This window comes from Oncorhynchus mykiss, chromosome 32 (genome assembly GCF_013265735.2).
Source record: "Oncorhynchus mykiss isolate Arlee chromosome 32, USDA_OmykA_1.1, whole genome shotgun sequence".
In the NCBI taxonomy this organism is placed as follows: domain Eukaryota; kingdom Metazoa; phylum Chordata; class Actinopteri; order Salmoniformes; family Salmonidae; genus Oncorhynchus; species Oncorhynchus mykiss.
This window is the reverse complement of record NC_050572.1, coordinates 37,400,487-37,415,033: the sequence shown is the minus strand read 5'-3', so window position 1 is coordinate 37,415,033 and position 14,547 is coordinate 37,400,487. Positions and strand designations below refer to the sequence as shown.

The window sequence follows — 14,547 nt, the reverse complement described above, 5'->3', positions numbered from 1 at the left end:
TATATTCACATAATTTCTCTTCCTCATGAAGCCATCTATTTTGTGAAGTGCACCAGTCCCTCCTGCAGCAAAGCACCCCCACAACATGATGCTGCCACCCCCGTGCTTCACGGTTGAGATAGTGTTCTTTGGCTTGCAAGCCTCCCCCTTTTTCCTCCAAACATAACAATGGTCATTATGGCCAAACAGTTCTATTTTTGTTTCATCAGACCAGAGGACATTTCTCCAAAAAGTACGATCTTTGTACCCATGTGCATTTGCCAACCGTAGTCTGGCTTTTTTATGGCGGTTTTGGAGCAGTGGCTTCTTCCTTGCTGAGCTGTCTTTCAGGGTATGTTGATATAGGACCTGTTTAACTGTGGATATAGATACTTTTGTACCCGTTTCCTCCAGCATCTTCACAAGGTCCTGTTCTGGGATGGATTTGCACTTTCCGCACCAAAGTACATTCATCTCTAGGAGACAGAACGCGTCTCCTTCCTGAGCGGTTTGACAGCTGCGTGGTCCAATGGTGTTTATACTTGCGTACTATTGTTTGTACAGATGAACGTGGTACCTGCAGGCATTTAGAAATTGCTTCCAATGATGAACCAGACTTGTGGATGTCATCACATTTTTTTCTGAGGTTATGGCTGATTTCTTTTCATTTTCCCATGATGTCAAGCAAAGAGGCACTGAGTTTGAAGGTAGGCCTTAAAATACATCCACAGGTACACCTCAAATTGACTACAAATATGTCAATTAGCCTATCAGAACCTTCTAAAGCCATGACATCATTTTCAGGAATTTTCCAAGCTGTTTAAAGGCAGTCAACTTAGTGTATGTATCTTCATGTACAGTGCCTTGCGAAAGTATTCGGCCCCCTTGAACTTTGCAACCTTTTGCCACATTTCAGGCTTCAAACATAAAGATATAAAACTGTATTTTTTTGTGAAGAATCAACAACAAGTGGGACACAATCATGAAGTGGAACGACATTTATTGGATATTTCAAACTTTTTTAACAAATCCAAAACTGAAAAATTGGGCGTGCAAAATTATTCAGCCCCTTTACTTTCAGTGCAGCAAACTCTCTCCAGAAGTTCAGTGAGGATCTCTGAATGATCCAATGTTGACCTAAATGACTAATGATGATAAATACAATCCACCTGTGTGTAATCAAGTCTCTGTATAAATGCACCTGCACTGTGATAGTCTCAGAGGTCCGTTAAAATCGCAGAGAGCATCATGAAGAACAAGGAACACACCAGGCAGGTCCGAGATACTGTTGTGAAGAAGTTTAAAGCCGGATTTGGATACAAAAAGATTTCCCAAGCTTTAAACATCCCAAGGAGCACTGTGCAAGCGATAATATTGAAATGGAAGGAGTATCAGACCACTGCAAATCTTCCAAGACCTGGCCGTCCCTCTAAACTTTCAGCTCATACAAGGAGAAGACTGATCAGAGATGCAGCCAAGAGGGGGGCAGTATTGAGTAGCTTGGATGAATAAGGTGCCCAGAGTAAACTGCCTGCTACTCATGCCCAGAAGCTAAGATATGCATATTATTAGTATTAGATTTGGATAGAAAACACTCTAAAGTTTCTAAAACTGTTTGAATTATGTATGTGAGTATAACAGAACTCTTATGGCAGGCGAAAACCTGAAAAAAATCCAACCAGGAAAGGGGAAATCTGAGGTTTGTAGTTTTTCAAGTGATTGCCTTTCCAATATACAGTGTAAATGGGGTCATATTGCACTTCCTAAGGCTTCCACTAGATGTCAACAGTCTTTAGAACGTTGTTTCTGGCTTCTACTATGAAGGGGGAGCGAATAAGAGCTGTTTGAATCAGGGGTCTGGCAGAATGCCATGAGCTAAGTCACGCGTGCGGCCGTGAGTACGAGCTCCATTCCTTTTAATTTCTAAAGACAAAGAAATTGAAACATTATTGAAGATTTATGATAAAAACATCCTAAAGATTGATCATATACATTGTTGACATGTTTCTACGAACTGTAATTAAACTTTTTTGACTTTTCGTCTGGACTTAGTGCCCGCGCCTTGTGCATTTTGGATTACTAGACTAAACGCGCGAACAAAAAAAAGAAGAGGTATTTGGACATAAATATGAACTTCATCTAACATTTATTGTCTAACATGGAGACCTGGGAGTGCCATCAGATGAAGATCACCAAAGATAAGTGATTCATTTTAACGCAATTTCTGTCTTTTGCGACACCTCTCCTTGGTTGGAAAATGGCTGTATGGTTCTCTGTGGCTAGGCGCTGACCTAACATAATCGCAAGGTGTGCTTTCACCGTAAAGTATTTTAGAAATCAGACACCGTGGCTGGATTAACAAGAAGTTTATCTTTAAAATGGTGTATAATACTTGTATGTTTGAGGAATTGTAATTCTGCGATTTCTGTTGTTTGAATTTGGCGCCCTGCAATTTCACTGGCTGTTGGCGAGGTGGGACGCTAGCATCCCACATATCCCAGAGAGGTTTTAAAATGTATTGGAACACCATTTTACCAGAATTATAAATGTCTTTGATTTATCTAGAAACAATATCTGATAATGGCTACGATCGTACTATTCAGGAATGAATATATTCTTCTAATTTCTCAGACAGCCATTAGACAAATGTAATTTACAGCATGTCATTAAACATACATTTTAGTTAAATTAAATATCATACAATTAATTTATAACACATTTCTTATACATTTGTACATGAACTTGCATTGAATTTTATTTTAAGTGCTTTTTAAGGTTTTCGTAAAATCCAAATTCTCTGTTCGTGGCTTTGACCAGGACATACTTTCTCAGGATGTTGCCTCTGAGCATTTTTGATACAACTTGTTTGTCATTGGCACTGCACATTTTTTGATACTTCTAATTTAACTCTGCAATGAAACAATAAAATCCACTCAAGTTCATCAGAGTTCCTTTGGGGGAATCTTGTCTCTCCATTTTCTTCATCAGTTGATCATACCTTTTATTGTATTTCTCAGTTTTCCGTTAAGCTTTATCAAGTTTGACATTTGTCATGCAAAGATCTCTGTTTTTGAGCGACCTCTTCCAACCTTTTTCCTTCCAGCAAGGATTTGACTTCTCATTCCTGTTGCAGATGATGAGGAAGGGGTATCAGGGCGTGCATCAGGGTAGGTAAGTTAGGGGATGGTATGATGGCCTCATGTTCTGGCTGCAAGTCACCTGGTGACTAATGTGTTGTGTTGGCTGATAGGTGGGTCTCCATTGCAACTGTTCTCTTTAAAGTCTGTCTTCTATTCCTTTGGTCCCCCTCGCCACCTCCCACTATGACACAGTCCGTATTGGGATACTGGCCCCCCTGATGGCCCTCTGTGGCTTCTTCACCGCCCTCCTCTACCTCTTGCCTCTCTTCCAGCTCCTCCAAACCCTCCATGCACATCCGGATCATGTCATAATCTTCCCTGCACTCATCCTCCTCTGTTGCCCTCACCTGGAACAAAATTGAGACCGATTTGAGTGTGCTAGTAATCAATGTCCTAGGTTCAAATACTATTTAAAATATCTCAATTACTTTCACATACATTCTAAGTATTTATTTTGTATTTGAAAGGACAAGTAGTCAAATATTTTAATGCATTTGGAAATACTAAAATACACCGACTCAAATACACTCCCATGCATTTAACCCAGGGATTTAAAAATAGTATTTGAAAATACTCTCAAATACAATTTGGTAAACTATTTGGTTTTAACAAATAACCATTAAAATACTAAACCATGTATCTTTTTTTGGGCAGCGTATTTGAAAATACAATATTTTAAATACCAAAAACACATAATACTATTATGTTGATACAATACAGTAACTCTGCTGTTGTAGAGAGTACATGATTCTCACCCATTTATAGATCCAGAGATGGATGCACTGGTAAGTTTTGTTCCTGAATCTACTTACCTTGATCTCATCCAGAGTGTTATGTTCGTCATCGTGACGTATATCTGTCTTAGTGTACAAGAATGTATGTTCATCAACCTGAGACTGTACAGGGCTGTGAGGCTGCACTGAGGGGGAATGATCAGTAGAGGTCGACATAAGGGATTGACTGCTGCCACTGACTGTCACTGGCATCGAGTGACTCTCTTCTGACTTGATCTGAAAAGGAGCGGTGGAGAGAAAAATAATGAAGACGAGCCGATTGAATGTTGTCACGGGTAGAACAATCTGACAGTGAACACTGCAAATCCAGCCTTTGTTGAATCACATAGTAGACTCGTATTTGCTTTCTACAACTGAAATATATGTTAACATTTTATGTTGTGATTTCCAACCAATGCTTCAATAGGGTGCCTACGACTAAACACCAATAAACACTAACCAAAATAAGTAACTAACCTTTGGTGAGCTGGGGTTCCTTGGCTGCATGTACTTGCCCAGGGCTCCCCGGCACTTCTCCACAACATGCTCCATCTGCAGGTAGCTAGCGGCCGTCAGGTAATTCACTATCTCCTTGGGGCTGAACTGCAGCACACCGGTGTAGCAGGACTGGAGCAGCTCACATACCACAGAGGAGCTGTGAAGGACTGACACCTAGAGGGCAAAATAGGACAAAAACATACCAAACAGTTATTTTGCTGTTACGTCTCAAGAGACCTTTCCTATGATCAATCGTGTAAGCCATAAGTGTCATATCCTGCAAGACTTGTGATAGTATCTACTCGACTGAACCATAATGAGGCATAGGACTGGAACCACAGCTGGCGTGATACATCTGAGTTTCCCAGGCCAAAGATATGCCTATTAAAACAGTCTGATCATTGAAAGGTGCATGTGACAAGAAGTGTCCGGGGCTAGTTTATCAGTTGAAGCTGACACAACATTTATGAAACATAACCCAAATAGTGTGTATCAAGGTGGCTTTCACTGGCATCCACCTGCAGTTCAGAGGAAGGGTTAAGCAGGAATTGGTCCCTGAGGAAGGGGGAGCAGGCAGCCAGGACCACTTTGTGTCCCCGGAATGTCTGCCTGCCGCTGGCCACGATGGTGATGTCACAGAACTGCTGCCTGGACCTCAGAGAGTTCATGCTCTTTAACGTGGCGTCACCGTGACCTGGCAACCGGAAACACAGCACCTCCATCTAATCTACTGTGGTGCCTATATGAGAGACATGAAGAGGACATTTTTGACATAATGCAATTATCATGTAAAATATGCAGTACCAGTCAAAGGTTTGGACACACCTACTCATTCAAGGGTTTTTCATTATTCTTCAAAGTAGCCACCCTTTGCTCTTGCACACTCTTGGCATTCTCTCCAACTTCATGAGGTAGTCACCTGGAATGCATTTCAATTAACAAGTGTACCTTGATAATTAATCACGAAGCTGGTTGAGAGAATGCCAAGAGTGTGCAAAGCTGTCATCAAGGCAAAGGGTGGTTACTTTGAAGAATCTGTTGAACACTTTTTTTGGTTAAAACATATGTGTTATTTCATAGTTTCACTATTATTATACAATGTAGAAAATAGTAAAACATGTATAAAAACCCTTGAATGAGTAGGTGTGTCCAAACGTTTGACTGGTACTGTATAAATATATATATATATATATATATATATATCTCTTTTAAGTGGGAGAACTTGCACAATTGGTGGCTGACAAAATACTTTTTTGCCCCACTGTACATATATATACACATATACAATATACACTGCTCAAAAAAATAAAGGGAACACTTAAACAACACAATGTAACTCCAAGTCAATCACACTTCTGTGAAATCAAACTGTACACTTAGGAAGCAACACTGATTGACAATAAATTTCACATGCTGTTGTGCAAATGGAATAGACAACAGGTGGAAATTATAGGCAATTAGCAAGACACCCCCAATAAAGGAGTGGTTCTGCAGGTGGTGACCATAGACCACTTCTCAGTTCCTATGCTTCCTGGCTGATGTTTTGGTCACTTTTGAATGCTGGCGGTACTTTCACTCTAGTGGTAGCATGAGATGGAGTCTACAACCCACACAAGTGGCTCAGGTAGTGCAGCTCATCCAGGATGGCTCATCAATGCGAGCTGTGGCAAGAATGTTTGCTGTGTCTGTCAGCGTAGTGTCCAGAGCATGGAGGCGCTACCAGGAGACAGGCCAGTACATCAGGAGACGTGGAAGAGGCCGTAGGAGGGCAACAACCCAGCAGCAGGACCGCTACCTCCGCCTTTGTGCAAGGAGGAGCAGGAGGAGCACTGCCAGAATGCAAAATTACCTCCAGCAGGCCACAAATGTGCATGTGTCTGCTCAAACGGTCAGAAACAGACTCCATGAGGGTGGTATGAGGGCCCGACGTCCACAGGTGGGGGTTGTGCTTACAGCAGGACGTTTGGCATTTGCCAGAGAACACCAAGACTGGCAAATTCGCCACTGGCGCCCTGTGCTCTTCACAGATGAAAGCAGGTTCACACTGAGCACGTGACAGACATGCCAGAGTCTGGAGACGCCGTGGAGAACGTTCTGCTGCCTGCAACATCCTCCAGCATGACCGGTTTGGCGGTGGGTCAGTCATGGTGTGGTATTTCTTTGGGGGGCCGCACATCCCTCCATGTGCTCGCCAGAGGTAGCCTGACTGCCATTAGGTACCGAGATGAGATCCTCAGACCCCTTGTGAGACCATATGCTGGTGCGGTTGGGCCTGGGTTCCTCCTAATACAAGACAATGCTAGACCTCATGTGGCTGGAGTGTGTCAGCAGTTCCTGCAAGAGGAATGCATTGATGCTATGGACTGGCCCACCCGTTCCCCAGACCTGAATCCAATTGAGCACATCTGGGACATCATGTCTCGCTCCATCCACCAACACCACGTTGCACCACAGACTGTCCAGGAGTTGGTGGATACTTTAGTCCATGTCTGGGAGGAGATCCCTCAGGAGACCATCCGCCACCTCATCAGGAGCATGCCCAGGCGTTGTAGGGAGGTCATACAGGCACGAGGAGGACACACACACTACTGAGCCTCATTTTGACTTGTTTTAAGGACATCACATCAAAGTTGGATCAGCCTGTAGTGTGGTTTTCCACGTTAATTTTAAGTGTGACTCCAAATCCAGACCTCCATGGGTTGATAAATTTGATTTCCATTGATAATTTGTGTGATTTTGTTGTCAGCACATTCAACTATGTAAAGTAAAAAGTATTTTATAAGAATATTTCATTCATTCAGATCTAGGATGTGTTATTTTAGTGTTCCCTTTATTTTTTTGAGCAGTGTATAGATATATACAGTGGGGCAAACAAGTATTTAGTCAGCCACCAATTGTGCAAGTTCTCCCACTTAAAAAGATGAGAGAGGCCTGTAATTTTCATCATAGGTACACTTCAACTATGACAGACAAAATGAGAAAAAAAAAACAGAAAATCACATTGTAGGATTTTTAATTAATTTATTTGCAAATTATGGTGGAAAATAAGTATTTGGTCACCTACAAACAAGCAAGATTTCTGGCTCTCACAGACCTGTAACTTCTTCTTTAAGAGGCTCCTCTGTCCTCCACTCGTTACCTGTATTAATGGCACCTGTTTGAACTTGTTATCAGTATAAAAGACACCTGTCCACAACCTCAAACAGTCACCCTCCAAACTCCACTATGGCCAAGACCAAAGAGCTGTCAAAGGACACCAGAAACAAAATTGTAGACCTGCACCAGGCTGGGAAGACTGAATCTGCAACAGGTAAGCAGCTTGGTTTGAAGAAATCAACTGTGGGAGCAATTATTAGGAAATGGAAGACATACAAGACCACTGATAATCTCCCACGATCTCGGGCTCCACGCAAGATCTCACCCCGTGGGGTCAAAATGATCACAAGAACGGTGAGCAAAAATCCCAGAACCACAAGGGGGGACCTAGTGAATGACCTGCAGAAAGTTGGGACCAAAGTAGCAAAGCCTACCATCAGTAACACACTACGCCACCAGGTACTCAAATCCTGCAGTGCCATACGTGTCCCCCTGCTTAAGCCAGTACATGTCCAGGCCCGTCTGAAGTTTGCTAGAGAGCATTTCGATGATCCAGAAGAAGATTGGGAGAATGTCAGATGAAACCAAAATAGAACTTTTTGGTAAAAACTCAACTCGTCCTGTTTGGAGGACAAAGAATGCTGAATTGCATCCAAAGAACACCATACCTACTGTGAAGCATGGGGGTGGAAACATCATGCTTTGGGGCTGTTTTTCTGCAAAGAGACCATGACGACTGATCCGTGTAAAGGAAAGAATGAATGGGGCCATGTATCGTGAGATTTTGAGTGAAAACCTCCTTCCATCAGCAAGGGCATTCAAGATGAAATGTGGCTGGGTCTTTCAGCATGACAATGATCCCAAACACACCGCCCGGGCAACGAAGGAGTGGCTTCGTAAGAAGCATTTCAAGGTCCTGGAGTGGCCTAGCCAGTCTCCAGATCTCAACCCCATAGAAAATCTTTGGAGGGAGTTGAAAGTCTGTGTTGCCCAGCAACAGCCCCAAAACATCACTGCTCTAGAGGAGATCTGCATGGAGGAATGGGCCAAAATACCAGCAACAGTGTGTGAAAACCTTGAAGACTTACAGAAAACGTTTGACCTCTGTCATTGCCAACAAAGGGTATATAACAAAGTATTGAGAAACTTTTGTTATTGACCAAATACTTATTTTCCACCATAATTTGCAAATAAATTCATTAAAAATCCTACAATGTGATTTTCTGTTTTTTTTCTTCTCATTTTGTCTGTCATAGTTGAAGTGTGCCTATGATGAAAATTACAGGCCTCTCATCTTTTTAAGTGGGAGAACTTGCACAATTGGTGGCTGACTAAATACTTGTTTGCCCCCCCTGTATATTGTAGCACCTGGGTCAACCTAAGGGAAACTTAGGTTGTACAAGAGGCATGGTGTTGTCTGACTATTCTTTAAAAAGTAAAAGCACAGCTTCCATATATCGTGTTGACAATCAACATTCCCTGTGATTCTGAACTGATGGTCATGTTAGACAGAGAAGGTCAAGTCATTGTTCACTTTGTTTTCACGTCAAACAACGTGTAACTGAAATCAGGCATATGATATGGCTCTCTAAAACAAAGTAAACAATCAAGCTACTAACGTTACTAGCCTAGGTTGAAGATAACCATTAACGTTATATATTTTTCGACCTCGCTACATACTACTGCTAACGTTACTAGCTAGCACTAGCAGCATGTGCTTAGGTCAATTGTGCAGGCTGTAAATTTCGCCAACGTTATTGAATATCCAACCCCGCTAACTTAGTAGTACCAAACTAGCTTGTTGCCCCCTAGCCCCAGCCAGGCCAATGTCAACTAGCTAGCCACAAGACCCCTTGGATTAAATTCGACATTAGCTAGTTTAGTGTTTCCTTACCTTCTATTACTGTAGATATATTTTTACATCTCCTTAATATATGTTTTTTTGTGGAGTAACTAGGCACGAATTCGTTGTATGTTAGCCAACACGCTGTTTACTTTGTTTAACTAGCTAACCCCAGCATGTTTTCAACGGTCGTCCCTAGTTACCAAAAGCACTAAGTCATAAACCCCGCCTATTTCTACACATGATCTTCTTAAAATGGTATATTAAACCTAACCTTAACCACAATGCTAACTTTATGCATACATAAGCCCCACTCCCTCCCCCCCCAAAAAAATATATGAATTTTAGCATTTAGCTAGCGATTTTTTTACGTGAGTGGACCATCACTTCCCCTGACAACAGCTTGACAGTCATTTTTTTTTTAAATTAATTATTATTATTCTTTTTTTTACCCCTTTTCACCCCAATTACTCCTCAGTAATGAGGAGACTAGGAATCGGGAATGAGAGACTAGTCAGGATCGAGGGAAAGATGAATGGAGCAAAGTACAGAAAGATCCTTGATTAAAAACCTGCTCCAAATCGCTCAGGACCTGGGGTGAAGGTTCAGTAACCGAAAGGGTGCTGGATCTAATCACCGAACTGACATTCGTGTGAAACTGAAAGTGCGAACCACTGCTTTTAACCAGGGCAAGGTGACCGGAAACATGACCGAATACAAACAGTGTAGCTATTCCCTCCGCAAGGCTATCAAACAAGCTAAGCGTCAGTATAGAGACAAAGTAGAGTCGCAATTCAACGGCTCAGACACAAGAGTGGCAGGGTCTACAGTCAATCACGGATTACAGAAAGAAAACCAGCCCCGTCACGGACCAGGATGTCTTGCTCCCAGGCAGACTAAATAACTTTTTTGCCCGCTTTGAGGACAATACAGTACCACTGACACGGCCCGCAACCAAAACATGCGGACTCTCCTTCACTGCAGTTGACGTGAGTAAAACATTTAAACGTGTTAACCCTCGCAAGGCTGCAGGCCCAGACGGCATCCCCAGCCGCGCCCTCAGAGCATGCGCAGACCAGCTGGCTGGTGTGTTTACGGACATATTCAATCAATCCTTATCCCAGTATGCTGTTTCCACATGCTTCAAGAGGGCCACGATTGTTCCTGTTCCCAAGAAAGCTGAGGTAACTGAGCTAAACGACTACCGCCCCGTAGCACTCACTTCCGTCATCATGAAGTGCTTTGAGAGACTAGTCATATCACCGCCACCCTACCTGACACTCTAGACCCACTCCAATTTGCTTACCGCCCAAATAGGTCCACAGACGATGCAATCTCAACCACACTGCACACTGCCCTAACCCATCTGGACAAGAGGAATACCTATGTGAGAATGCTGTTCATCGACTACAGCTCAGCATTTAACACCATAGTACCCTCCAAACTCGTCATCAAGCTCGAGACCCTGGGTCTCGACCCTGCCCTGTGCAACTGGGTACTGGACTTCCTGACGGGCCGCCGGTAACAATATCTCCACCCCGCTGATCCTCAACACTGGGGCCCCACAAGGGTGCGTTCTGAGCCCTCTCCTGTACTCCCTGTTCACCCACGGCTGCGTGGCCATGCACGCCTCCAACTCAATCATCAAGTTTGCGGACGACACTACAGTGGTAGGCTTGATTACCAACAACGACGAGACGGCCTACAGGGAGAAGGTGAGGGCCCTCGCAGTGTGGTGTCAGGAAAATAACCTCACACTCAACGTCAACAAAACTAAGGAGATGATTGTGGACTTCAGGAAACGGCAGAGGGATCACCCCCCTATCCACATCGATGGGACAGTAGTGGAGAGGGTAGTAAGTTTTAAGTTCCTCGGCGTACACATCACAGGCAAACTGAATTGGTCCACCCACACAGTCAGCATCGTAAAGAAGGCGCAGCAGCGCCTCTTCAACCTCAGAAAGCTGAAGAAATTCAGCCTATCACCAAAAGCACTCACAAACTTCAACAGATGCACAATCGAGAGCATCCTGTCAGGCTGTATCACCGCCTGGTACGGCAACTGCTCCGCCCACAACCGTAAGGCTCTCCAGAGGGTAGTGAGGTCTGCACAACGCATCACCGGGGGCAAACTACCTGCCCTCCAGGACACCTACACCACTCGATGTCACAGGAAGGCCATAAAGATCATCAAGGACAACAACCACCCGAGCCACTGCCTGTTCACCCCGCTATCATCCAGAAGGCGAGGTCAGTACACGTGCATCAAAGCAGGGACCGAGAGACTGAAAAACAGCTTCTATCTCAAGGCCATCAGACTGTTAAACAGCCACCACTAACATTGAGTGGCTGCTGCCAACACACTGACTCAACTCCAGCCACTTTAATAATGGGAATTGATGGAAATTGATGTAAAATATATCACTAGCCACTTTAAACAATGCTACTTAATATAATGTTTACATACCCTACATTACTCATCTCATATGTATATGTATATGCTGTACTCTATATCATCTACTGCATCTTTATGTAATACATGTATCACTAGCCACTTTAAACAATGCCACTTTGTTTACATACCCTACATTACTCATCTCATATGTATATACTGTACTCAATACCATCTACTGCATCTTGCCTATGTCGTTCTGTACCATCACTCATTCATATATCTTTATGTACATATTCTTTATCCCTTTACACTTGTGTGTATAAGGTAGTAGTTTGGAATTGTTAGGTTAGATTACTCGTTGGTTATTACTGCATTGTCGGAACTAGAAGCACAAGCATTTCGCTACACTCGCATTAACATCTGCTAACCATGTGTATGTGACAAATAAATTTGATTTAAAAATCTGGTGTTCTGTCCTTGAGCAAGGCAGTTAACCCACTGTTTCCTGGGTGCCTATGGTAGCAAAATTACAAGATTATGTTTATGCACCGAATGGTTGTCTTATGCAATAGAGCAGGGTTCTTAGAACTCTCTCTTTTACTTCTGATTGAACTGAGAGGAGTCTTTTGAAGCTTGGTCTGGCAACTGTTTAAGAGATGGCTTGGTGATAAAAACCATACAGCCACATTCCATTCTGTGATTAGTGGTGCATGTCAAACATATGTCTCCGGTTTGATTGGGACGGCATTGTGTGTGTGACTCGAGACGGAGATGGTAGCCTGAAGGAATAGAACAAATATTGAATTGTTTGTTCTCATCCTTGCATCTGGGAAATATCACCAGAGGCAGATGACCACAGGATAAACCTAAAGTGGCTTCTGGAGCCCCCCAATCTATATGGGAGGTGTTTGAACCAGCTATGTCTGAGCAATCTTGGCATCAGCTATATAAGGAACAGCATGGTCTGTAAAGGGTAGGCTGCTGGTCTTAATTATTGCAATAATTAATTGATATTGAATAAAGATGATTGTTTGAAGAAATTACAGTCTCACTCACTCCAATAGAATATTCCACCACACGCCGATGACATGGCTGTAGATTAAGGCAGCCCCCCGCACCTCTCTGATTCAGAGGGGTTGGGTTAAATGCGGAAGACACATTTCAGTTGAATGCATTCAGTTGTACAACTGACTAGGTATCCCCCCTTTCCCTTCCCTTTCACCTTCCAACAGGACAACGACCCTAAGCACACAGCCAAGTCGACGTAGGAGTGGCTTCGGGACAAGTCTTTGAATGTCCTTGGCAGAGCCTGGACAACCATCTCTGGAGTGACTTGAGGTTGAGAGGCCTAACGTATCAAAATGTGGAAAGAGTGAAGGGGTCTGAATACTTTCCAAATGCACTGTATCTCACATTCTCCCACATTTCAGGTTGGCAACACAGGGAACCCAAACAGCAAAAAAACTGTACTATTAATGCAGAAAGTATTACCCCTTTTTCCCAGCAACTATTTCCTTTTTTCTTTGATGTTACAGACAAACTTGTACAAAAAAATAGTAGCCTGCCTCTGACATTATCAGAAACTTGCCCATACTGTTATATACATTTATCAATATAATACCAACCAACCTCTTGACCTTGGGGGGTTTATTTATTTAATGCATTATAGTGCCATTGTACTATGGTAACACACAATTAATAAAGATGGTACCATATAATATATTTTTTTACTATTTAGCATAATTGTGTGTTACTGTGGTAGAATGTATAATGCAGGTTAAAACCATGGTATTTCCAAGATCCACATTTATACCATGGTAAACATGAGGCAATGGCATGGTGTTATTTAGGTACAAGGCAGTACCATCATACTTCAAAGTTAAAACCATGGTACATTTCCATGACTCAGACTATACCATGGTATAAGTGAAAGTACCAAAGTAGTCATTTCCATTGGGGGTTTAGGCTGTGTTTCTGTAGGCCTTTAATCACTTTGTGACAATTGCTGTTGTAAAAAGGGCTTTATAAATATATTTGATTGATCATCAGGATATTAATTCATTGGACCAGTGCTTGACTTGGGCACTGGGTACCGGTGTTGTGCCGAAAAGCTCCCCCTGCCAGATGTGACTTGCTTGCTAGTTGAGATTTCTGATCACGTTAGGCTGTGTTTGATTTTATTTTTTTATGTTGGTTTGATCGTGGGGGAGGCAATAGTAATGTCTGCAGTTTTCAGTTTGGCTATTTGTTTCAAGTGTATTTGTCTATAAATAAATCTCGTTGACAAAATTTGTCATCTCTTCCATGTCTTATTTGACTAGTAGTTGTTCTGAAAAAAAAAATCTAATCAAATTTAGGCAGTTAGCCTAGTGGTTAGAGCGTTGGACTAGTAACCGAAAGGTTGCAAGATCGAATGCCCGAGCTGACAAAGTAAAAATCTGCCGTTCTGCCCCTGAACAAGGCAGTTAACCCACTGTTCCTAGGCCATCATTGAAAATAAGAATTTGTTCTTAAAACTGACTTGCCTAGTTAAATAAAGGTAAAAATAAAATAAACATCAGCTAATGTCACAAAGTGCTGTACAGAAACCCAGCCTAAAACCCCAAACAGCAAGCAATGCAGGTGTAGAAGGACAGTGGCTAGGAAAAACTCCCTAGGCCAGAACCTAGGAAGAAACCTAGAGAGGAACCAGGCTATGAGGGGTGGCCAGTCCTCTTCTGGCTGTGCCGGGTGGAGATTATAACAGAACCAAGATGTTCAAATGTTCATAGATGACCAGCAGGGTCAAATAATAATAATCACAATGGTTGTCGAGGGTACAAC

General features: G+C 42.7%; 1 protein-coding gene across 1 annotated transcript in view; it reads right to left on the bottom strand.

The window, feature by feature from the left end:
- Positions 1-9,607, bottom strand: part of LOC110489276 (zinc finger and BTB domain-containing protein 12) — a 15,758-nt gene extending 6,151 nt beyond the window's left edge. The window contains exons 1-5 of the mRNA XM_036971010.1: positions 9,381-9,607; positions 4,909-5,129; positions 4,370-4,564; positions 3,932-4,129; positions 3,207-3,466 (exon numbers count right to left, since the gene is read on the bottom strand). Coding sequence (XP_036826905.1) covers positions 3,207-3,466; positions 3,932-4,129; positions 4,370-4,564; positions 4,909-5,112 — 857 coding nt within the window. The 5' untranslated portion in view covers positions 5,113-5,129; positions 9,381-9,607. The remainder of the gene's footprint in view (positions 1-3,206; positions 3,467-3,931; positions 4,130-4,369; positions 4,565-4,908; positions 5,130-9,380) is intronic.
- Positions 9,608-14,547: the final 4,940 nt, after the last annotated feature.